General features: G+C 28.2%; 1 protein-coding gene across 2 annotated transcripts in view; it reads right to left on the bottom strand.

Moving 5' to 3' along the window:
• Positions 1 to 3374: 3374 nt before the first annotated feature.
• LOC122499761 (eye-specific diacylglycerol kinase) overlaps positions 3375 to 26831 on the bottom strand; it is a 30560-nt gene continuing 7103 nt past the window's right edge. Inside the window, exons 2-12 of one of the 2 annotated variants that reach the window (XM_043608260.1) lie at positions 25375 to 26697; positions 19498 to 19639; positions 14281 to 14987; positions 10429 to 10823; positions 8853 to 9232; positions 8176 to 8485; positions 7304 to 7466; positions 6641 to 6931; positions 6071 to 6343; positions 5830 to 5993; positions 3375 to 5508 (exon numbers count right to left, since the gene is read on the bottom strand). In XM_043608260.1, coding sequence (XP_043464195.1) covers positions 5459 to 5508; positions 5830 to 5993; positions 6071 to 6343; positions 6641 to 6931; positions 7304 to 7466; positions 8176 to 8485; positions 8853 to 9232; positions 10429 to 10823; positions 14281 to 14987; positions 19498 to 19639; positions 25375 to 26408 — 3909 coding nt within the window. In that variant the 5' untranslated portion in view covers positions 26409 to 26697 and the 3' untranslated portion in view covers positions 3375 to 5458. Of the gene's footprint in view, positions 5509 to 5829; positions 5994 to 6070; positions 6344 to 6640; positions 6942 to 7303; positions 7467 to 8175; positions 8486 to 8852; positions 9233 to 10428; positions 10824 to 14280; positions 14988 to 19497; positions 19640 to 25374; positions 26698 to 26831 lie in introns of those variants that run through there. The other variant, XM_043608261.1, reaches the window with a different exon arrangement.

Genomic DNA, 26831 nt, shown 5'->3' with positions numbered 1-26831 from the left:
TTGACCAAAGAAGAGAGTAGGTATATAATCAACTATTTTTTTTAATTAAAACGACATGGGATATAATATTTGAATAATTATTTATATTATTAACATCGCACTGTTTTGTGAGAATAATCGCAGATTTCATAAATGACGATTTAATTGGTTTTCTTTTTTTAATTATAGGTAATTTTTAATAACTATAATTTTATCAACAGGCCGCGTATTAAAATACGACAAACTTAAATTATTTGCTAAAGTTCATTTTACATTCATATCCGTTTTGGTGTTTGTCAGTTAAAGAGATATATAGAAATAGAAGGAACTCACTTTTTTTTTGCTATTATTTTTTTACTTAAAGAAAAAAAAGAAATGTTTTCCATTTTTTTCTTTTTGGGAATTTTTTTTTCAAATTCTAGGGTTTAAAATAGTTTTTTGGCAATATTCAATTTTTGATTCTTCCTTTTTGGTGAGGTAAAAACATTTGCTTTTTATTTCTTTAATGTTTCGAAAGCGAGTTTTAAAAAACGTGAAAAAAATTAAAAATATATCACAGTGGGTGTCGAGCGGGTTCATTCGAAAACCCGTAATAATTTTTTTTTCTTTTCTCATGCTTCCAATTTTTCATTCTCTCTCTCGTTCATACGCGCAGATCGCTTTTAATTATTTTTTTGACTGCGATTTTCAAAAAGTGCTAGGGCGAGCGCACTTTTCGACCCTCGCTCGTCACCCCCTTGGAGTTTTTTTTTTTTTTTTTTTGAGACGGAGGGACGAGCTATCGTTTTTGTATAATTTCTATAAATTGGAAGCACTAAATTCCTTAACGAATAATACAGAAAAAAAATTTCATTTTTAATTATTTTAAACTATGTACAATTTTTGCGAGAAATTGAAAATTTTGCGGACAAAAAAAGCAACTTTTTTTCTATTCCATCAAAATTTTGTAATGAACTTTTTCGATTTCAAATAATTTTTTCTTCTTCTGAAATCGAGAAAGCTTTTTAAAATCAGTTTTAAAAATTTTACTACGTTGCCTTCAAATAAAAATTCCTAACTTTATTCGAAATTTTTTTTCTATTTTCTGCAAAATTAAATTTTTTTTGTTCAATTTCCCTCTCGTGAATATCTCAAATTATTTTCTTTTAGCTCGTCCCGAATTCTTTACCCTGTATTAGAAGGAATTAAAGGAAATGCAGTTAGCATGCATTGTAAAATTTGTGAAAGGTGTAAGAGATCCAAAAAATACGAAAAAAAAATGAAAAAAAAACTTTTCTCTTATAAAATTCCAATTTTCAAAGTCAATAAATTCAAAAGTCAAAATTCAAAATTGAAATAGTTAAAATCCCATAAAATTAAAATAAAACCAAAAAAATATTTTCAATAGCGCAATAAACCATATTTTTTTAAAAACTAAAATCAAAAACTTACTTTTTATATGTTACATATTATTTTAAATTAAAAATTTAGTTTTTAGAAATAAAAAATATTTCAAATATGAAAAAAGTTATATAATTTTAGAATAATTTTGGACCTCTTTTTTTTAGGAGGACGAGGAAAAAATTCATTAGCGAGAGAATCGAATGATTATTTATCGATTCAAATTCTCGAGGGATTGGAAAAGAAAAATTTTCTAGAATAAAATAAATTTTTTTTTTGTTTGTTTAAAAAACGAGTTTTCGACACGAAAAATTTGTGATTGTCCTGAAATTTATTGTTTCCTAAAATTATTTTTAAAAATAAAATGAAAAGAAAATGAGAAAATTTTTTTTCGCGTCAAAATCTCGTTCTTGAGAAAGGCAATACTGTGTTTTTTCTTCTTCTTACTTTTTCGCCATTCTGACACAATTTATTTTTTTTTTTCATAATCATACGCACAGGTTTTTTTTTGCATTTTTCTTTCTTTCTCTCTTTCTTTGATCTTAATTTCGTTTTCTCATTCTTTTGCAGTCATACTTATACACATTTTTCTTTTCAATTAAAATTATTTTTTAAGAGTATTTTTTTTTTTGCATTCTCTCAAATATTTATGGCACACATTCTCCTGAATAAATATATATTTAAGTAAAACGTTTTCCATCTAAGTGATTTTAATTATAAACTACGATAATAATCGTTTAGTATATTATTTATAATGGACCATAGAAGGCATTTTTCGTTAATTACTCGCAAAAAATTAATTAAGTTTTCTATTATTATTATTTATATTATATACGAGAGCGCGCACATTTTGCGCTCAGTGTGTGTGTGTGATGTGAGAGTACAGTTTTGTTTTTGTTTCTTAAAGATATAATATTTATAATAATATCATGCGTATTTCTAATAATAGTGATAATTTGCACCGATCGGTATAAATTTTATTAATTCTTTTCTATTTTCACTATAATTATAAACAATTTTTCTTTTTCAATCAATTTTTGTTAATATTAAAATATATCTTATTAACACTTAAAATAAAATTTTTATAATTAACTTAATTAACAAATTAATCAATATCTTTACTTAATTAACAAAATTATTCAATTTATTTACTTAATTAATAATTAATAAATTAAAAAATTAATAAATTTAAAATAACTCAACATAAATTAATAAATTACTTAACCTAATTAGGTAATCTAATTAATATAATGAAAATATATTTTTAAACTCTTTCTATTATTTGACAGTTTTCTATAGTTATTTATAAACTTTGTACAGCTAAAACTAAATCACAATTCTGAAATTCTTTTTAAATCACATTTTTGGAATTTATAATAGTCATCATTTTATCTTATAATTTTTCATTGCATTTTTTCTTAAATTTCATATACTTTTAAAATCCCTTCCCTTCTAATATAATTAGATGTATTTTTAAAATTTTATTCAATATAAATAAATAAAATTTATACCGCTCGACAGTTTTAATTTGAAGGCTTTATTATTTATATTAAAAAGTAATTTTCATTTTTAATTCGATATGATGCGTTGTATCTAATTTAGAAAAAAGAAAACAGTGATTTACAACTGTCCTGACACATTTAACGTCCATGATAACTCGTTTTTCATTTTCAATAATTTGGGAAAACGTTGAAAAAATCTTGGCACAAATTTGAGTCAGTTTTAAAAATTTTTTTTCTGTACTTTCTGTTGAAGTGTTAAATAGAATCAATAGTCATCGAACCATTCAGTTAAGAAATTAATTTTTCGTTTTCTTAGCTAATTAAATTAACTATTCAGTTCAGTAATTAACTAGATATTTATGTAATTATTTAAGTAATTAATTAACTAGATATTTATATAATTATTTAGGTAATTAATTAATTAGTTAACTAATTAAAAACAAAATATTTATTGATAAACAATTAACCATAAAGAGTAATAATAATAAAACTAATTGACTATTAATTTAGTTATTTATAAAATTAATTATCTGTTTTCAAACAGTTAACTGTAATTAATAAAATAATAACATTTTTAATGAACCAATTGAAAAAGTTTTGCATCGTTTTCCTGGAGAATATTTGATATAAATGAAAAACGAGAGACATCGACGCTTCACTCTAGTTTCCTAAGTACAATTGTGGCATTGAAATGTACGCTAATTACAGTAATTAACGAGAGTGTTGCGATGCACTTTCGTGGAAAAGGAAAGAAAAAAAAAAGAAAAATAATAATTCCCCCTTCATTCTGCGTTCGTTGGTCTTATTATAGAGATTTAAAGATAATAATTATAGCATAAAACCCCCTACAGTCTGCATTTCGTCGAATTGTCACAAAAACAATTATTTTAAATATTTATCTCTATATATATTTATATAGGACATTTGGAAATTACTTGCACGATTCCCTACGTAGGCTGATAATAAATAGTACTCTTAATTAGATTGATTAGTTAGCAATAGTAATAATAGTAGTGGCGATAGACCGCCCTCTAAGAACTAATTGGTGTTAGTACGTTGATCCCCATGTTTTTCTTTTTGGTTCCGAATAATTTTCTCTCTTTTTTTTAATTTCTTCCATTAAACTTCATTTTTAATAACTAGCAAATAGACATATGTAAATTCTATGTATATCCTTTCTTTTTTAAGGAAAGGATATTTAATTTTTTTTTCATCCAATGTACATTTTTTTTAATACTTTTTTTCTATCCAACTATTTGTTTTTCATCCAACTTTGTAGATTTTCTTTTGGTTCACTTTTTCAATTCGAAATGACCAACGAACTTCTATATCGAATCCCCAAAAATAGGATTAGAGAGAGAGAGACAGACATTTGTTCGAAAATAAAAGTTTTTTCCTTGATATCAGAATTTTTGGAAACAATTTTTTTTTGTTTTGGTGCAGTTAAAATTTGTTTTGGTGAATTATTTATAAAAATTCATTGAGATAAATACATTTTTGTTCGATTTCTAATTAACTTTTGGTGCTTTTTAGTAAAAATGTGATTTTATTGTTCAGTTGAACATTTTTTTAGGTCTTTAAAAGAATATGATCTTCTTAGTGGGATTTATATATTACAGTTTCTCAAAAAATCGAGAATAATTGAATTTTCGATTAGAGTAATAATTAATCAATGATTGAAAATTTAACTACAAAGTTTTGGTGAATATTTTTGTAATTCTCCATCTACTTTAATAATATTGAAGATCTTTTTGACACTTTCCATTTACCACAATTTTTTGAATTCTACATTAGAGAAAAATTTCTGATTTATTAATAATTTGAGAATTTAGAATAAAAAATGTAAATTCTACCCTCGAATTTGTTTAAACAAAACTTTTCTTTTGTCCCCCTGTAATCAAAATTCCACTAAAAAGAAAATATCAATTATTTTTTTCTGCAAACAAGACATTAGAAATTGTGACAACACAGAAAAAACCTGGATTCATTTTGAGCATAGATTTCTTTCAAAATGAACTATGTATGATATAAATAAATTTTCGTATTTTTCTTCTAAACAAATTCTTCTTGAATTGACTTTTTTTTTAAGGTTATGTTAAAAATTTCAAATTGAAATCACTCTTCATGAGTGATTTTCCCCAACAGAAAAACCTAAAATTCTGAAAATTTTTAATACTTTAATACTCAATTTGAGTTGCGACAAAAATGAGCCCAGATTTTTCCACGTGATAAGTATTGTTCATTGTGAGAATGAGAAAAAGAAAAATTTTGCCAATATAACGATTTCTTGGCATTGCGCAATAATTTTTTTTTTTCATTTTTGGTTTAACCAACAAACGTTGAGAACGTTTTTGTTTTTGCTATTTTCAAATAGCCTACAAAAAAGAGCGATTGCAATTTTTATCTAAGAATTCGGAATATCACGATTATCCCGTCACATAGTAAAAGATTTTTTTTTCCTTTTGACTTAATGCGACGTATTAGAAGAAAAAAAAAAGTCGAAAAATTTTTTTTCTTACTTTTTTTCTAATACTAATTATTCTTCACACGATTTGAAAATTTTTTTCCGTTTACGCTCGCGCGCAAACTTCACGAGGTCATGGAAGATTGTCCACGTCTCCAGTTACCATTTGGAATTGTTCTTGACCTGAAAGAAAAATTTGTTTAAATATCTATTTAAGAAAGAAGTCTTCCGATTGGAGTGATTGGTCTGTGAGAAGTTGCGCGCGCAGTTTTCGAGGAGTGGGGAGCTGTCTCCCCACTCCTCGAAAACTGCGCGCGCAACTTCTGATGGTCCAATCACTTCGATCGTAATTCACCTTCACTCCTTGAAAGTTGCTGAGTATTTTAACGCAATGGTCATGGTAAGAATGTTTTTTTTGGAAGGAATGTGGTTTTTTGGCTAGAGGGCTTTCATTTTTCTGAATATAATTAAAAATTAGTAATATTGTAAATTTTAGAAACGCACTATGAAGATAAGCGGCAAGTTCACGATCATCGGCACTTATAGCGATGTCCCTTGGTAGATTGCCTTTTCGATCCTGAAGAGTCAAATTGGCACCGCCTGCTACTAACATGCAGCAAATTGAACGAAATTTGCTCTCGGCTGCTTTGTGAAGGGCAGTTTGTCCCCTAGAAAATTGAAGTCACAATATTTAGTTTAAATTGGATGAAAAAAAAATTCATCAATGATTGCAAAAAGTACCCACTTGTCATTATCAGTCATATTGATAATTGAGGGTGGAGCACAAGCAATGAGGTATCTGACGATATCCCTGTGACCAAGGCACGCAGCCAGATGAAGGGCAGTTTGGCCATTTGCATCGGTTGTCAGTAGTGAGAATCCCTGATTGTGAAGTGCCTTCAGAGTGGGGAGATCACCCATTTTTGCCGCTCGGATCACAGCGTCATTTGGCTTTGACGTCAGTCCAGGATGAAACATGTGAACCTCGGAATCTAGACTAAACAGTCTATCCTGCGAACTGGAAAGGGAATTTAAGATACTTGACGAAAAATGGAAAATATTTTTTAAACAAGAATTAACAATTAAGAGGGCACATCTGGTAGCAGCAAATTTAATTTTACGCATCAGTAACATCTTTGCAATTAGGTTCAGGATTTGATGATACTGAGATGTAACCGAAGAGCTCCCAACCATCAAAGTTAGATAGTCAGTAGTTTTTATTCCTTGCAATTAGAAGTGCCCCCAATGAAAATTGTTTAATACAAGTAGAAGAAAATTGAGAAAAAAAGAACAAGGCGTCGATTAATAAACAAACCTTATGAAAGAAGTTGAATTGTGCGACTGACCAGCAGCCAAATAGGACTTGGAGGAGCTCTGCTTAGATGGTCCTTGGGGAAATCTATCTTCATTCTCATAATCCCTCGTCGTCGAAAGATGGGAATTCCTCGACGCCTGTCTACTTTGCTCACGAATTTTCGAAACCGATTCCAGCCTCGAAACTGATCTATTTTCTGAAATCGGTTCCGGAATTGATGCCTCACGGGATTTACTATCTGGACGCATCTTCTCGTCCGTTACCGTTCTATTAACTTTCATCCGACTTTCACTGAAAAGAACTTTTTATTTTTAGTTCCACATTATGATCTCACTTGCAATTTTCTGAAATTCTTTTACTTATAAAATAAATAAAAATTAATTCATACATTTCCAAACGTTAATTATTTATAAATTATAAAATTAATTTAACAATTTTTTAATATAATTACAAACTAATGATTATTAATTACGCAAGAGAGTGAAGAAAAGGTCGAAAATTAACGAGCCAATAAAGCGGGAACGTGTTTATCCAAACAGATCAATCATGCAATTTGTCAGTGAGGAAAACAATCAATCAAAATTTATAACAACCGGATATTTATCAGTAAGGGAAATGATAAAGTTTCAATTCAAGGATATGAAAATATAAAAATTAACAAACCTTGCTAATCGTTGTGAATTCGTTGCACTCTGTGATTTGTGTCCCGTTTCCTGATGAGAGGAATTTTCCTGAAGAATGTAAACAGCTTCAACAGCAACGTCCGTAACGTAATGCAATTGCTCTTGAGCTTTATCTATCCTGAAGAACCTTTCAGCTGTACAAGCTGAAGTTTTTGAAAAGAAAATAATGCAATTCATCACTAGAAATTAGTTACAGAGACTTAATTGTGCAATTAATCAATTTTATTGATTAGCTTATGTAATTAATCTTCCACACTTAATCGAAAATCCAATTTGCAATTATCTAATACACAAAAACCTTCTTGGCTTTTTAATTAATTAATCCTCTATTTACTATAGGTTTGAAAATCCTCTTTGAAATTATCTAATTAATTGTCTAAATCAAATTTTGCACTTTGTAATTATCTAATTTTCATCTAATTAGATGAAAACCGAAAATCTATATAACCGAGAATTTATAAAGTTAATAACGTATTCAATATATATTAGTCTTAATAATTCCGTCTCTGTAAACTATATTTACCCCAAATTGAATATTTCCATTTTTTTCAGATAAATTAACAATCAATTCAATTATCAAACCAGATCATGTGAACTAATAGTCTCTCAATATCAGCATCTAGGAGGAGTAGTTTCAATTAAATTAATTATCTAAATCCAATTCTCTCGAATAACCTTCTCAATTTCTATCTTCGAGAGTCGGTGATCGATTACTTTTCATAATCAGTTAATTCATTTTTATTTAGATAGTTTCAAAAAAAAAGTTTGATTTCGGAAATTCATTCAGCCAGAGGGTCGTTTAGACTCTAATTTTTTTTTATTTAATTTGATTCAAAAAAGGAAGTAACTTACAATCTAGGAAACAACACGTGTCCATGGGATGATCCTTGGCTAATAGATTCCTTAGGGATTCAAGATCAGTAGTGGCATCTAAATCGAGTGGATCAGCCAACCATTGAATTGCAGTCATTTTCAGTCTCTCCTTATCAGAATGGAAGGTTTCGTAGTCTGACATCTTTATCATCATCACTGGTAACTTGAGTCTCTCCAATTTTGCAACATACGGCTTACCGGAACTCCTTCTTTTGGCCAACATTGTCGCCCTATTCAATAGACTCATATTGATGATTGATGGCAATAAACGACACGCCTCACCGTCCACCTTCACAGAAACGAAGGGAAAAGATGAAAACTTTTCAAAACTGTACAACTTTAATGTAGTAAATTTAAAATAAGCAGAAGATTCGATCCTTTGGAAGGAAAATAAATCTTTAGATAGATGAAATAATTTTTCAAGGTGATATAGATGTTCGTCGATACTTTCTGATTGCAGCATATCGTCGATATGAAAGTGATCATAAAATCGTCTAAACCGTATAATACCTGATCTAATGCTCTAACTAATGCACTTGTACTCATGTACACCCGGAATTGTTGTAAGACTTTTGCCATCAAATTGTAGTTTTATTCAGATTTTCTTACGTTTGGATAATATAGATTTTAAAAATGAGAAATAAAATTACAAATACCTGCATGGGAATTGTTCTTGTGGTAACGAGTTTGGCCTTACTGCATTGCGCAATACTTGTCCCATGACCACCGGCCTGAAGAAGTGGAAGCTGATACGTCGTGAGACCCACGACCTCAATGAGACCATCATCAGTCGATGGCTCTTTGCCGATTCCACCTCCCCAGGGATGTGTTCCACCGCCGTACGAAGCGATATTCAAGAATACGATAGCGTGAACACGATGCTCCTTTAATTTTGGGGTCATGTCCGTGCCGTCACACTCCAAGGTCACAAATTCCGAGAGATCCTTCCATTTTCTACGCACCAGATCCTTACCACCCATTTGTCCATAAAACATTTTGTTCCTTAATCGTGAATTGAACCTCTCCGGATGTGCCTCTGTGGGGAAAAAAAAGCAGGAGGATCCCATCAATATTCCATACTCTCATTCTCAATTCCTATCGGGATGTTTCCTTTTTCGCAAAATAAATAAATTAATATTATATCAAAAACGGACCCGCTATAAATTTTCTTTCAACAATAGTAATTCCCTTACGAAAAGAAAAATAATGTCATTTTATTAAATTGGGTAGTATTAAAATAAAGTGTTCATCCTTTCTCTTCGCAAAATGATGGTAAAATTTCTTTCCGTTAATTAATCTAAAAAAAATTGTTGTATATATCGATATTCCATTGCTAATAGCACATGAGCATGCTATCATTTTTAAAAAGCAATTTTTATCTGTTTCTACAGTATCGTTAACATTGGAATATACATTTTCCCTCAAATCATTTATTGATTTATTTCTAGTATCACATTTGAATGATTGCAATTACTGTTGGAGTGGTCGACCCTCGTCATGATCCACTTTTATAAAATTTCAAACAAGTGGGAATTATCGGTATAATTAATTATACCATCTAAAATGAAAATCTAATTACTTTATATAGTTTAAAAGGAATATTTGATAATTTCTAGAGATTTATCAACTCTGATAAACTAATGAGCACACTGCATAAGTTTTAATTTATAAATTTAAATTTTGCTTGACTATACAATTTTTCTACTATAATAGTATCAGATTTGTTGACCTAATTCTAAAATTGAAATACAGGGTAAATTCTTTTAAATTAAGTCGCTGTAAACTAAAGGATGTTCTTTATGTGAGTAACTAAATATAAAGTACTTCCGTGAGAGTTTGAATAAATATTGGAAACTCATAAAAAAAGGAGCATCTTGATCGGTTCGACTAGAGACCATTTTACAAGTATTTTAACTTCAAAGGGAAAAGCATTAAATTGACAGGTTAAAAAAAAAGTAACCCCTCTTCTCTTTGGATGTATAACATACAAAATATTTCATGAGACAACTCTATTTGAAGATTAATTACACCTTTAATAATTGATGAAGCGAAAAGGTTTCGAGTCGTTAAACCACTCCTTCCCAATCCCTTCCCACAAAACCCAGTCAATTTCCTTCGATCTAGATTATTAAAGGACGTTCCGATTACAAAGTCGAAGAAAAGATATCCCAATGGCGCACTTTAAATGGGAAAAATGTGGAGTAGGGAGTAAAGTCGATATTACTTATTCACCTCTGGCCTCATGGAATTCAAGAGCAATGTGAGCATCAACCCCAAGGGAGTAATAGTTGTTAACGACATTCAAGGGAAGATTCTCCTTGCCCTTGCTTGCGTCTTCGTCACCCTTCGCATCCGGATTTCTCTCCACATCTAATTGCCATCTGTCCAGTAAGGTGCTTTCACTCTCGCCAATGTTGCTTAAAATTTTACTTATTGGTTCATCGGTGTAGCCACCACCCCAGCCAAGTGCCCTAGCGAGATCGTTTCCAGTGCCCAGGGGTAATACGCCCACCGCTGGCGATGGATTCACACCAATTTGATCCAAAATTGACAGTACCCAACCGACAGTACCATCGCCACCGCATGCGAGAACCCGTAGATTCGGCGTCTTTTGAAATAGTTCCAATCTGACAATACAAGAAAAAAGCAAGTAATTAATAGAAAAGTAACTGAAAATAATTTATGAACAAAAACAGCAAAGTATTCTTGTTGTTACACTTTCTTATTATAAAATATTTTCTTATTATTTCTCTCTTTAGCCATAGTAATTTTTCCTTTCTCATGACAACCATATACAAAGCCAAGTTGGCTACATGTAATTTTTACTTTAGGTTAAAAAAATGGTAGATAAACTTTAATATCCAAAGTCTCGTTAAGAATGTTTACCCAACCTTAGCTTCCATTTGATCTTGAAAAATTCCCAATGTCCCCCACGTTTTTAAATGTCGTCTTTTGTCTACTTTTTAGTAAACGAATGACCCTGACCTAAAAATCTTTTCAAAACCAAAAATTTGCCTCTTTTTTGAATAAAAGACCACAAAAATGAGAAATGGAATAATTAATAACCTCATTTTTAGAAGCGGTGGAAAATGTCGACTAGAATATTATAGAAGGGATCGGGAATTTTTTCTCGCTTATAGAAGTTTCTCTTCATTTATCGCAGTTTCTCTCTATAACATAGATAACGATTTCTGTCGCTTAGAGAGGTTTATAAATTAATATTGTTTGTTAATTAATTCAATGAATGAATGTACTATAAATAAATCTTACACTTTGTGCCTAAACTTAAATATTTTATTTATTTTTAAAGAAATCGGTAATTTCTGTTTCCTTTTTATTTTTATGATAAATTTTATAAAAAAGTAACTTAAATACTACATTAGCCGAAAATTTAAAAAATCGATGGATGGTATTTAATGCTTTTAAAGTCTGCTGTGGAAAAGGTTTAAGTTTATGAACTATCAGTAAAGACATCGTCATTTCTGTCACAATTATTAACCATATCTTCATGTCATCTGTCAGTTCTCCTGCAACCATCACATTGTCATTAAAATCTTATGAATTCTTCAAAAGTTGGAGTTTCAATATCACTCTCGGTAGTTTTTAATAATTCGAGTAAAGGAAAAATTTCTTCTGCATGATTTTTTGAAAATTTTCTACAATAAATAGAGTCTAAAAATCTTCTCAATTCTTTTAAAATTCTAAGTCGAGAAAAATCATAAATGTAGGCTTCGCACTCATCTACTAAAACCTACTATTTACTACTTTTTTTACGTCATGCTACTATTTGGGTACTTTTTTTTTACATTTCAGCCACTAAAAGCTACTTAATTCTGTTTTTTTAGAATTTCCACTTCTTTAAATCTGCTAACACTAGAAATCAAAAAACTCTTCTCAAAAATTATAATCAAATTCTTTGAAACGATTCAATTATTTTCCAAAATTATAGTCATATTCTTTAAAATGATTCAATTATTTTTAATATCTAGTATTTTCATAAATTTTTTTGCAATGGAATTTAATTATTTTAAAAAAATTGATAAAATTTATCCAAAATTCAATTATTTTCATAGATAATAAAATTTCCACAGGATTTCAATTAATTTAGAAAAGCATTTTACAAAAAATTGCGAAACAACCGCAGTTATTTAACAAAACTTTTAAACAATTCTTCAAAATAATTCAATTACTTTCACTAATAATAACATTTTTCATCATCTTAATATTTTATCGACCGAGTGATAGCATCATTACTATATATATTTTTCATTGAAATTCAATTATTTAAAAAATTTTTTAATAAAATTACAAGCAAGAATTGAATTATTTTTACAAATAATAAAACTCATCGAAGAATTTCAATTATTTTCACAAATAATAAAACTCCTCGAAGAATTTCAATTATTTTTGAACTATTTTAAATTAATTAATAGAAAAATTCAATTATCTTCACAAATAAAATTTTCCACATGAATTCCATTATTTAAAATAAAATTTTCAAAATATTTATTATATATTTCGAAAAAATTAATTATTTAAAACAATGTTTATAAAATTCTTATAAAGAATTCAATTAATAAAAAAACCAAATTTTTTCGCAATAACTCAATTATTTTCATAAGTAATCAAATTCTTCTCAGGAATTAAATTATTTTTAAAAATTTTAATATAATTCTTTGCAACTGTTCAATTATTTTCATAAATAATAAAATTCATTGCAGAAGTTCAATTATTTTTATTATAATTTTACAGGAATTGCTCGAAAAATTTAATTATCCTTAAAAATTGAATTTCAATTCTTCGAAAAAACCAATTATTTAAAAAAATGTTTTTTTTTAATTCTTTGGAAGAATTCAATTTTTTACATAAAAATATGAGAATTTCTAACAGAAATTCAATTAATTTCGAATATTTTAATAAAATTGTTCGAAAAAAATCAATTATTTAAAATTTAAATACAATTTTAATTAATTTTTTTGAAATAATTCAATTATTCTTTAAGATTATAATTAAATTCTTCTCAAGAATTCAATTATTACATAAATAATTCTTCGAAAGAATTTAATTATCACTATAAATAACAAAATTATTCCCGATAATTCAATTATTTTAAGGCATTTTAATAAAATTCTTTGCAAAATTGAATTATTTTCATAAATAACAATATTTATCACAAGAATTCAATTATTTTTAAAGTAATACATTTTTTTTTTGGAAATTCAATATTATTTTAAAAAATTTTAATAAAATCATTCGCAAGAATTCAATTATTGATAAATATATTAATAGAATTCTTTTGTAAAATTTAATTATTTTTAAAAACTTTTTGCAATTCAATAATTTTATCTACTATTTTCATAAAATTTTCAAACAGAATTCCAATTATTAAAAAATTTTTTTGTAAAAATCTTCGTAAGAATTTAATTCTTTTCGCATGAATAATAAAAATTTCTCAAGAATTCAATTTTTTAAATTAGAATTTGCATAAAATTAGTCGAAAGATATGAATTAATTTAAAGATTTTTATAAAATTCTTCGCAAGAATTAAATTATTTTTATAAATATTTAAATTCTTTCATGAATCATAAAATTCGTTGTAGGAATTCAATTTATTAACAGGATAAGAAAGAAGTAAATATTTTTGATGAAAATTAGGAAAATGTAAGGAAAATAAAATATAGAATAGAATTCTTGTCAGTTTTGTGACGTGCCTAACATAATTTTTGTTTGGTCGTCAAGTTTAATTATTCGATAGCTACTTTTTTTTAATTTGAAAGATACTTTTTAAAAATTAATTATCGAGTGCGAAGTCTGGTGAATGGCTTTTATTTTATCTGGATCTGGTCTTATTCCATTTGCAGTTTTACTTTTGGACGAAAGAATGATATTTTTGAAAATTGATGATTGGGTCAAGTTTCTCAAGCGATGAATATAATTTTTCAAGGTGATATATAGATGTTGGTCGATACTTTGTGAATTGTAATGTACACAGTTTGTCGTCGATGAAAGTGAAGATAAAATCGCCTAAACAGTGCTATTAATAATATTGAAATTTAAGTTTAAAAAAAATAATTTTATTCTTACCCCATTCTTGGTCCTCCTTGGGTAAGATCAAAAACCTGTCGTGGATTTAGAAGCCATTGGAATTTTTGCAAAAGTTTCGAACCCTGATTCCCACCAGACTTGGGATTTATGAAGACAATAACTGGTTTAACGGTGGTTGTTGGAATGGGCTTGATGATCCAAAATTTTTGCTCCTTCTCCTTTTCATTCTTCTCCTTATCGTCCTTGTTGTCCTTATCCTTTTCCTCCTTCTCTTTGTCCTTAGTTTTTCTTCGACTCGAGGCACCAGCAGAACTTCCAGCTGATTTTTTTTTACGTGGCGATTTACGTAGACTACTTTTGAAGCTACCCTTTTTAGGTAATTTCACTATCCATGAGGGTGGAACAATAATCGATGAATTTGTGCCAAGTTCGCAATTCTCTCCAACACGATCGACATTAAAACATGATTCCTTATTGTGATAGGCAGTCTTACACCAACTACAACTCACAGCAACAATCTCTTTTGAAGAGAAACTTAGTTTTGACTGGAATGATTTGCCGCAATTGGAGCATTTACCCTTTTGTGATCGTCTATGCACCCAATGATGTTGGGTTTGTGTTTGTTCACGATATTGTCTCACTCCAACATCACGAAAACTCGACTTACAGGCGAAGTTCAAGTGCTCAAAGCAAAGCACGTGGGTGACAACTCTACACGCTGCGCACTTCATTCGTGGTCCGTGTTTCTAAAAAAAATAAACAATTCATAAAAAAAATTTTTCACACATGAATTTTTATTTCAAAGAATTTATATTTTATATTTCAAAAGTAGAGAAGAAAAAGAATGTGTAATCTTGCGGTTTGGTTTTACGTCAGAATTTGCTAAAAAGTTTTTAAATATTTCAGTAAGGAAGAAAATATGCAAACAACGTTTACTTGGAAGAAAAGAAATTATTCATACTTTTAATGATGAAACGAAATAAGTTTTCGAGAATTAGAGCATATACTTAGAATAGAGACACGCAGAGGGATGAACTTATTTTACGGAAAATGGAACGTAGAAGCCACCTGGGAGTCGTTTCATTAAAACTTGAGTCAACATGGCGGTGCTCGTATTTAAAATGTATTTTGAGGTGCACTGCATTAAACATCATCTTCCTCCAATTGTTACGACTCCATAAATCCACAACAACTTTACGTGCCTCACAAATTTTCTAAATGCATAAAATACCGCCACTGAATTTTAAAGTTGAAAAACTCTTCCCCACTGTGTTTGTGTTTGGCACAAATGGAAAAATGTTTCCAATTAAAATTTTACTGGTCCTATTATTAACAGGGTATCTACAACACCTGAAAACCGGTAAATATCAGGGAAATTCAAAATGTCCTCGAAAATCGAGAAATGTTAGGGAATTTTTTCATCATGACTTGAAATACTCTTGAACAATATTTTTAATGCCCACAATTAGTTTTACAAATTTTTAGTAAAAAAATTAATAGTAATAATTAATGTTGCCTTTCCAATTTGCAATTTCTCTTCTATTTAGATACATAATATGAACCACAGACATATAATCAAATAGAACAAGATTGACCACTTAAAATTCTGAAAGATCAGAAGAAAAGCAGAAATAATGGCATTGAAAAAAATTATTTTCGTAAAATAAGTCAATTTTTTTTAAATACATAATTCAGGATCCGTAATTTGATTGAAAGAGGACGAAAAGTTTGTAAATTCTATATACGATATAATTTGGGGAATTTTAGAGAAATTAAAAAAATGATTGCAGAAATTCAATTATTTTCAAAAATTTTAATAAAATACTTGGCAAAATTTCAATTATTTTCAAAAATATTTCTCATTTCAATGTTTTACTTCCTCATAGAGGAAGTATTTCAATATCTTCTATTCTAATAAACATTTTTTATTAAAAAAGGAAAAGAATCTAATTATTTAAAAAAATTTTAATTATTTTCATAAAATAATAATAACATTTCACAGGAATTCAATTATTTACAAATTCTTTATAAATTTCTTAGCAATAATTCAATTTTTTTATTTTCATAAATAATAAAATTTTTACTGAGATTCAATTGTGTGGGGCTGAATGCTATAAAGCGGAATAAGCGCCATTCATTTAACATTGCGCGTATCCCCATATAGTATTCAGCCCCTTAATTATTTTCGTAAATAATAAAATTCTTTTTAGAAATTCAATTATTTTCATAAATAATAAAACTAATCAAAGAATTCCAATTATTTTTAATACAATTTCAATCGAATTCTTCAAAAAGTGTAATTATTCTTAAAAATTTTAATAATATTCGTCATCATAATTTAATTGTTGGTAAAATTTTTTACGAAAATTCAATCTTATGAAACATTTAATAGTTCAATAAATTATTTATTTTTGAATTTAAATAATTGAATTCTAATAAAAATTGATTAGAAAATGAATTTCAGTTAAAATTTAAGATAATAAATAATTGAATATTAAAAGCAATATAGCGTGAATTTTTATAAATAATTTTGAATTTTGAAATTCATTTTTTTTGAAAAAGGTTAATTGAATTTTTTTTATATTACAAATTATTGCAGAAATTCAATTATTTTCAAGAGTAATAAAATTCTTCGCAGAAATTTAATTTTGTTTAAAAATATTAAAACTCATCTTAGAGATTCAATTATTTTCACAAATAGTAAAACTTATTATCGCAGCAGTTCAATTATTTTTAATACAATTTCAAACAAATTCCCTTGAAAAGTCTAATTATTTTGAAAAATTTTGTTAAAATTCGTCAAGAGAATTTACTTATTCAAAAATTTATTTTGATAAAATTCTTTACGAGCATTCAATTTTAAGAAACATTCAATGAATAAATTATTTATTTTTGTATTTAAATAATTGAATTCCAGTAGAATTTTCTAATAAAAATTTATTTAAAAATGAATTTTAGTTAATATATTTTACATAATAATGGAATATTAAGAGCATTTTAGGATAAATTTTTAGAAATAATTGAATTTAGAAAAGGTTTTATTTTAAAAATTAGCAAAATCTTAAATATTTTCAAAAATTTTCTTGAATTCAATGATTTTCAATATCTCTTATTTTAATCAAATTTTCTAAAAGAACTCAATTATTTAAAATAAATTCAATTATTTTCATTAATAATATTTTAATTCAATTATTTTTATGAATAATAACATTTTTATAGGGATTCAATTATTTTTAATAGAATTTTAATCGAATTTCTCGAAAAATCTAGTTATTCTTAAAAATTTTATTAAAATTCGTCGAAAGAATTTAATTATTTAAAAATTTGTTCATAAAATTCTTTATAAGAATTGAATTTTAAGAGACATTCAATTATTCAATGAATTATTTATTTGCATTTTATTTGTATTTAAATAATTGAATTCCATTAGAATTTTCTAATAAAAATTGATTTAAAAATGAATTTAAGTTCCAATTTTAGATAATAATTGAATATTAAAAAGCAATATATTTAATTGACTAATTTACGAATTATTGAAATTTCGTAAAATTGAATATTGCAAACAAAAATGGATTTGAGAATTGTCAAAGAACTTTTAGTTAAAGAATTTTAGTTTAAAATTCTTGAAAATAATAATTGAATTAAAATGATAAAAATAATTCTGAAGAAGTACAATATTCTTATAATATAAAATAATGACTTTATCTTTCGGATATCTTTAATTATTATGTTCTGTTTGAGCCATAATAATATTTTCAAAAATGTTCATTTCTTATATTCATATTTTATAACATTGGTGACGTTTACAATGATTTAGATGAAAAAATAATTTTCTATTCAAACTTTTGTCTTAATAAAACTTTTACAATGTTTCTTGTACAAAAAGTTAAGAAAGAAAATGTTGTAAACGTAAAATATTGTTTTCTGAGTGAAAAACAGTTTTTTTCTTTAAATCGTTGATGAAAAACGTTGTGAACTTCTCCCACGTCATTATTATAAGTGTTATCAAATAAAATTTAAGCAATGCAATTTTTGTAACCCCTTTTATATTACATATGTCGATTCTTAAAACCTGGAAAAAAATTTTAGAAGGCCTGGAAAACCTTGAAATTTTAGGAAAATTATTTTCAGATTAGTTGTAGACACCCTACTGATTATTAAAATATTTTATTTCTAATATCAATAGTTCGAAAGAGTTCAAAGATATCGAAACGAACAAAAATAAAAATCATCTTGTAAAAACTTAATTTATAAATAAAAGTTCTATCGTTCAAATGATAATTTACATATATATGCGAGATAATAACTATGCGAACGTTTAGAAATTTCAACAGTTTTGCCACGCTGTTTAACATCTAAGATCGTTCATTAATCATACCGCCCTCGCCGGCCTTTTATGTCAGAGGACGGTATTTTAAATGAAAAAGGACATATATACATATAATTGCTTTTGATCGTGTCGTTAGTCAAAAGATTCACGTTTTTCGTATATTCTAAAGTCGCTCCTCTTTTTTTTTCTCTTATAAAAAAAAAACTGGGGCAAGTGGACAGAAGCAATTTTGTTTTATTTATAGCGTCCGTTGAAAGATAACGATTAGAGGAGAAAACCGATTCACTCTTCAATTAAAAAACCAAAAATAGAAAATTTCGTTCGGAGGATTATTGTATAAGCGGAGAAATGTTTGTGTATGTGGAATGAAGGAAGAGATAAGGCACAAAAGAGGATAAAGATAAGGAAGCAGAAGAAAAAAAAAAGGTTCCCGTAGAGTGGTGGAAAAAAATGTACTCTCGGGGATTTAAAGTGCGCATCGATAATGGAAAATTTGTCAAGGACAAAAATTTAGGAGAATTTCTCCTAACGAAGCGCACCAATCGTGCACGACTTCCCCCACCACTCTTCTAGCTTTGACCAATCGTGTTCATTCAAATTGCAGCGTCTCCCCCACCACTTCACATGGACCAATCATTTAAAAAATATTTAATTACCGAAAAATGGGCTATACCTCAAGTCATTTACGAAAAAGAAGAGAAGAAGAAGAACGCAGGTTCACTCCAAAAGAAAACAAAGTATTTAGAAACGAAATCTAATTTTATTTATTTTTTTCTAAAAATGTAACACCGCTCTCATTATATAATATCGAATATTCCAGAAAGCTTAAATGATTTACTAATTAGAGAGGAAATTAGAGGTAAAAGGAGATTGTAAATTAATGCATAAAATCAACAAAGCTAATTAATGGAAATCTCAGTACTTACAGAGCAGTCGTTCACGTAACATAAATCCCCGGATGCTGCGGTTGGTGCCCAAAGATGTTCTCCGTTAACTGCAGCAGGACCCCAGTCGGGAGTTGATCGCGGTTCTTTGTGACTACTACTTGATCCACCATCCTCTCTCCCACTAAAAAGAGAAAGGGCAAATTTTCGATTAGAACATAATTTTCCCCCAAAAAAATGCAACTTTAACGGTTAGGCCACTGTGAAATTTTCAAAAAATCGAAAAGTTTTTTATTGGCTTAAAAAATTCTTTAAGAGAACAAAGATTACTTTACATTCTATTTTTTTGTTTTTCTAAATGCCTGCCAGCTATACTCCGAAACGACTACCATGTAAGTTATAATAATAAATAAAGAATAAAATAAAAAAAAATAATAAAATGATGATGTATTTCAAGATTAGTGTCCAACTTTTTTCCAGAAAAAAAATTGCAAACAAATATGTTTAATTCTAGCATCCCACAATGGCCTAACCCTTTAAATTTCGTTTTTTTGTCGATAACGGTAATTAGAGTAGACAAGGGTTAATTTTAATAATTTTGATAATAGTTATAAATATCAATTAATTTTTATCGCAGTTTTTCCAAGATACTCAAATCAAGACCATTATTATAGCATCAAACAATTGCATCGCAACAATTTTTAAACTTTTTTTTGTCTCATTTTGATTCAATAATTGATTGATAATTATTTTCATTTTCAACTTGAATAATAAATTTAATAATTTATCTTCTCTTGGAAGATAAATTTACAAAAGGGTTAATGATTTTACAACTACCCAACCCTGCTAGTTGAAACTTACAACCTCTTTGTTGACTACCCAACCATGCTAGATTTTCAACTTCTCGGTTAACTACCCAACCCTGCATGTCTGTATAGGTTAGAAAAATGATTCAGTTTGATCGTTTTCATTAACCCTACCAATCATTGGAAGGGAAGAAGAGGAAGAAGTTTGATCGTTTTAGCAGCGTTTACAGTATTTATTGTAAGTAATAAAATTAATTTCTTATATTTATTTTAATTAAAATGAGAGAATATATATTTGTGGCCTATTTGGTCTAGTTCGTCTAGTTTAGAAAAGTAATGTTTTTGTTGTCGAAATTTTAGAAATTTTTTCTTGTATAAAAACATGAAGATTTATACGTCAACTTAGTTATGTGAAAAAAATTTTTAAATTGAAAATTCTTTGTTAATAATTATTTTTTTTTAAAATTTAACAGTGATAAGTCAATTTGTGAAATAATAAATTTATATTCTTTTCAAAAATGGATTTATTAGCTTTTGAAAACTTGATCCTCAATTTGGATAATTTTAGAAATTAAACATAACCATGTTTTATAACCACATTCAGCTTGTGAGTAATAATAATAAAATTAAAAGTAATAGTAACAAGAGAAAATAATAACTTACAATAACTTACAACAGATTAAATTTTAAGTAATAATAATATTATAATTAATTAATATTATAATATTATAATAATATTATCGTATATACTGTAATTGTAACAGTAATACTAATATTAGTGAATAGAAATTCAAACACAAAGTGTAAATAAAACTAAAAATTTTCTAAAAGTAAAACAAACTGAAAGAAAAATAATGTTAATGGAATGAAAATAGTTTCAAGTATAGATTGAAATTATATTCGTATCCATTTCATCTCTGAATTATATATATACATATATAGAAGGAGAGAAGGATTTTCTAGATATACGCGATTGAAATTAAAACGTCTTTGCGCAAAAGGGAATTTCAATTTTCCAAGGATAAATTGAATTCTCCAAGTGGATTTCTTTTTAAAGGTTCTTTCGGTTTTATATAAAGTGATTCGTTGAAAAACCTCTTGTTGAGAGAAAAAAAAGAAAAAGTATAAAACTTTTTTTTTTTCTCTTTTCAATACCCATACACTATAACAAACTAAAAAGAAGGAAAAACCACCTTAAAGTCCCGACATGTTGACTTAATCGAGGGGTCAAAGTAACTGACGTTTACTTCGTTAATGGGCGAGAGAAGTATCTCCTTCTACCCTTCCGTTTCAGAGGGTTCAAAAAAAAAACTTTCTCGATTATCGTCCAATGAGAAAATTATATTGTAAACATTGACAGGAAATACAATATTAATGTGAAATTTTTTTCGCCCTTCAATATCCACTAAAGTTTAATAATAACTAAATTTTTTTTTTAATTTTCTGACTTAATTATTTATCACGTTAGGGGAAACTTCTTGATAATTGATTCTTACAAAAAAAAAATTATTCTATCGAAATAATTTAAATTCCCTATTCTACAAAAATAAATTCAATTCCTACTGATATTCTATCCCTACTGATATTATTCTATCAAAATAAATTAAATCACTATTGTTTTTTTCTTTGAATAAAAATACTTTTTCTAAATCAAAAATACTTTCTCTAAATAAAAATCTATTGAATAAAATATGGAAAGGATTTAAAAAGCTTGACGGAAATAAATATCTTGAAATAGAAAATTTGATGAGTATCAGAATAGGGTATAAGAGGAAAATAGTTGTAAATTATGAAAATGCCTGGCTTGAAATAGATTTAGAAGAGGATATGACATGAGAAGTCGAGTTTAAAAAATTAAAATAATCTATCGCAATTTAAAAAAAAACATAATAAATTTTAAATTATTCCAGTTGACAAGAACATAAGTTTTCTTCTCATGAATACATTTTTAATAGTAAATTTTTTACTGTAGTAGATTTTTCAAATTTTTGATCATTTTTACATTTATAACTTCTTTAATATCAAGATGATTTAAAAGAGAGTTCATAATTTTTAAAAACTTGTTCTAGGTTTTGTAGTGGTTGAAGACATGGATCTGGAAGCTAGTAATCAAAAGCAGAAGAGGAAGAAGAAAAAAAAAGTGTTGCTACTTCATTAGTATGATTTTGACATGTATGTCGAACATCATTTGGTACAAGTTTGGCAAATGTGCTTCAGTGAAAAAAAGGTTTTTTTTTAATAAAGATAAATCGTAATATTTTGACAAGAAGAAAATTCAACGTTCCATTTTGCAGTACATGCGTAAGTTTAAAAAATCGACTTTTAAATATACTTTTTTGGTTTAAGGTTATAATTATATACCGAAACATTAATTAATTTTAATTTTTTAATTTTTAATTTTTTTTTACTACTACTAGTATTATGATTTGTAATCAAATGAACAAAGTAAATTTTTTTCCGTTTTCTACTTCATTATATTTTCCATAATGGAAATTTTCTTTAAAACAAAAAATGAGTTTTTGATTGGAATTTTTCCTATTTTTATTTTAATTCATTATCAACATTAAACAATACCTGTCATATCGCTATAGTTATTCCTGGATAGAAATTTTGAGATATATATGCAAATGTATGATAATGTATCTGCAAATGTTTTCGAAACTAAAGTCCAATTAGGTCACATTTCGCATTGGAATTGACGGAGTGTTCAAAAAGGACTTGGCAATTTATCATACCATCCAGCCCATGAATATTCCTTCCAAGTCAAACAATAATAATATTTTCTCACGATAAAAGTGTATACGAGGGAAAAATGTCTCACAAAAGAAAAATACTTTTCTCCTTTAAACAATTTTTGAACACATTTTTTTTGGACTAATTTTCAAATTGTTTGTTTTTCTAAATTTAAACCTGTTTTTAATGGTATCTAACTTTTTCCTGTACTTTTGATTAATGTTAAGTAAAAAAAGATTGGAAATAAAAAATAAACTTTATAATAATAATAATAAAATTAATAATAATAGTATTGAGAATAATAATAAAAATAATATTAGTAATAATAACAATAGTAATAATAATAGTAATAAACAGAGACAAACAAAACAATGGCGAACGATTTGTTGAAAAAGAAAAATAATTCCATTAAAATTTGAAGAGAAAGAATAAAATCCTTATTCTCTATTTATACAAGTAATGGATTTAAATCTCGTCTTTCAATTCAAACCCTGAAGCTTAAACTTGAGTTTAATCTTTCGCTCTCGGTTACTCATTGGCTAAAGGTTTTCTCAGTGCTTCAAGTACAAACTTAAACTGAAAATCCAAGCTTTGCCAAAGAATACTTTCATATAGTTAGTAACACTTCTGGTTATCGAGACAAACCCAATATTTATCCCCTAAGGCGTGCGCATATAATAATTACCTTTTTTTCATTTTTCACAAACTTTACGATAATTTAATAATAATAATAATAAAATATCACAAAACAAAGAGGAAATTATCTTATTTTTCATAGACAATAAAAAATTTCTCCAAGAAAATTACATTTGTAGAAAAAAAACAAGAAATACAAAAACAAGTGAATTGAAAAAAAATAAATGTTAGCAGAGTATAACATTTTTTAATCAAATATTGTCGCATTCTATATCCAGCAACAAAATTCAATTTAAAAATCAATAAAAAAAAATTATCAATTTCTCAAAAAATGAATAGAAATAAGAAAAAAGAAAATTGAAATAAAACTAATAAAAAATTTTCAAAACAATAATAAAAATTTCATTTTTTTTTAAATAATAGAAAATTCCAATATAATGAAATGCAAAAGATGAAACGAAACAAAAAAAAAGAACTGAAACCGAGTTTAATTAATGCTATCATAACTGTGGTTATTAAAGTACTTTATAATTTACCCACAATTATTATCTCGAAATTGTGCTAGGAAAATAATAATTCGAAAATTTACATTTTCCATTGCAGTTGTTTTAAAACTTTTTCGAATAAAAGGAAAATTTAATATCTCTACCTTTTTCATTTCATTATCAAAGAAAAAATATATCTCCCTCTATTATTGTTTTTCAAATAAAAAATGAATTTTCAAAAAAATTATAATTTAAAAAAACGAGTTTTTAAAAAAATTCCTTTTTTTCATTTTAAATAAAAAGCTAAAAATAGATTTTTTAATCCTTGAATATTGCAATGCATTATTTTAAGATAAATTACCTCGTAAAAATTTCTCAACAACGATCTTTATATTATACCATTATTATATCGTACGTCGACGCTTTTTAATCCTCGTTAAAAAAGAAGAGAGAGTTTACAAACTTGTAATAAAAAAAGTACCATATTTTCCCTGAAGCATATTTCATTATAATTATTTTTATTTAAATTTATTATTATATAAATTAATAGAAAAATTTCTTGTGAAATAAATTTATTTATATTTACTATGATATAAATTAATTTAATTTATGTACTTTTACGTAAAAGGTATTGAAAGGCTAAGTAAAATATATATGTAAAATTGTCGAGTTTGGAATAAAGACGGTGGTGTTTTATTGGCAGTTTAATGACCTTGAAAAATGAACGAATTGGAAGGTGTAAAATCTTGTTTGGAGGCGTGGCCTTTCGGTAGGAATGGAAGCTCTAGGGTGGGGACAATGAGAAAGAGAAGGAAATTCGTGTTTTTCTCTCTCACTCTCATTACCCCACTCTGGAGTTTACGCTCCGCTTAAAAGTTACAGAGCAGTTCGGGGGTCTATACAGAAATTAATGAAATTTATTTATTTCATTGATTTCGTATGATCCAGTAACAATATTCGTGATGGTTACCGTAAAAGGACTCTACGTTCAACGGAGTCTTACGAATGTGGATGAAATTTATTGAAAAATAAATGTTCTTCACATTTGTTGTACCGATGACTAACCTTAATCACTTAATGGGCAATTTTTATACATTTTCCCCACCTCAAAATGTTTAATATACTTAAGTAGAAGAAAATTCATAAAAAGAGACTGATGCTCGCCCCAAAAAAATTGTGTACTAAAGTAAAAAAAAGTATAATGATATATAAATTTTTAAAAATCTAAAATGAAAACTAACTTCCACTAACGTACCCACCCTCTCAATGCTTCATTCCCAGGAAGAAGAGCCGTGTATCTGGTTTGAATATCCGTTGGAAGAACAATGTCCACACTTTTCGATCTGATATTCTGTTGTGGCACAAGTAACGAATCGGAATTGTCGCTTTTTCCATTTTTCGTATTGTTGAAGCACGAATCAACGGATGCGGCGCGATCCCTCTTCAATTCGGGAACAGTGAGAAAAATATCCCTAACAACAAGTTTACTCTTGTCCTCCTCGGCATTGTCATCCTCATCATCATCGTCCTCGTCATCCTCATCATTTGATCCAATAACAGTTGGGAATTCAATTGGAAATGAAGTGAGCGCCTCCTGACGTGACAGTCTTCCAAAAGATCTCCTCCTCTCCATACAAGGTAAACCTTCCGTCACTTCAAGTGCCTCCAATTCTGGCTCACCTTCTGATGACAATTTCTCCGAATATGTCATCAGTGTTACTCGAATTTCTGGACTACCCTCTCTTCTTGAATCACTGCTCGCCTCCCCTTCATCATCATCGACACTGACTTGATGATGATGATGATGATCATCATCATCATCATCGCCGGTGATTTGAATGATTTCAATTTCCTCCTCGTCCTCACGCGATGAATCGTCATCATCACGACTTTGATAGAGACTTTTGTATTCTTCAACGCAAGCACAGTGATAGCAACCCGATACTTGTATCACTGGAGTCTCGGGTTTACGATTTAGACGTTCGGCAAAGAAACTCCTTTCGCAAACGTCAAAACTCTTTGATCTCTGACCACTTTGGAGTTGGGGTACCCTTAGGGTGTTGAGTCTCCTTGATGGATCCTGAGAGCGTACGGGCGAACATGATGACGATGAGGAGGATGTTCTTGTGGCGAGTCGTAGATCGCGAGTCTCGTCGTGACGTTTCACTTCCAATTGAATTTCATCGAATGATGCGGAGCGAACCTGCTTGGGCACCTCAAGGCTGGATTGTGACTTCATTTCGGAGCCAGTTGGTGTGCGTGACCTCTTGAAGGTCGAGCGCAATTTCTGCATCCTCACCTGGTGCTAACAACACCTGACCTTCCACTCCTTGACCACCGTCTCTTTTTTTTCTCCTTTTCGTCTTCCTCTTCCTCCTCCTCCTCGTCTTGACTATCACCTTCCGAAGACAGTTGCACCTGCCTCCAAGACGACGTCCCTCGATCACTCCCTTCCGTCGTCCTGGTGTCAGCTGCCGATCTGCAGCCCATCCTAAGAGCTTAGCGCCAATCTCAATCACACTCTTTCTACTTTTCAGTTGCACTTTTCGATCCTCGGAATTTCTTTTCACTTTCCACGGGAACTGTGGGCAATTTTTCAATTAAGTGGACAATCTTTAATTAAGGAAGATTTTGATTTCAGTCTTTTGGAAATAGGAGAAGAAAAAAGTTGTTGCCTTTTTAAAAATCATTTGACTTCAAGTTTGGCAAATGTGCT

This window comes from Leptopilina heterotoma, unplaced genomic scaffold (genome assembly GCF_015476425.1).
Source record: "Leptopilina heterotoma isolate Lh14 unplaced genomic scaffold, ASM1547642v1 Lhet_174, whole genome shotgun sequence".
NCBI lineage: Eukaryota > Metazoa > Arthropoda > Insecta > Hymenoptera > Figitidae > Leptopilina > Leptopilina heterotoma.
This window is presented reverse-complemented; position numbering and strand designations above follow the sequence as displayed.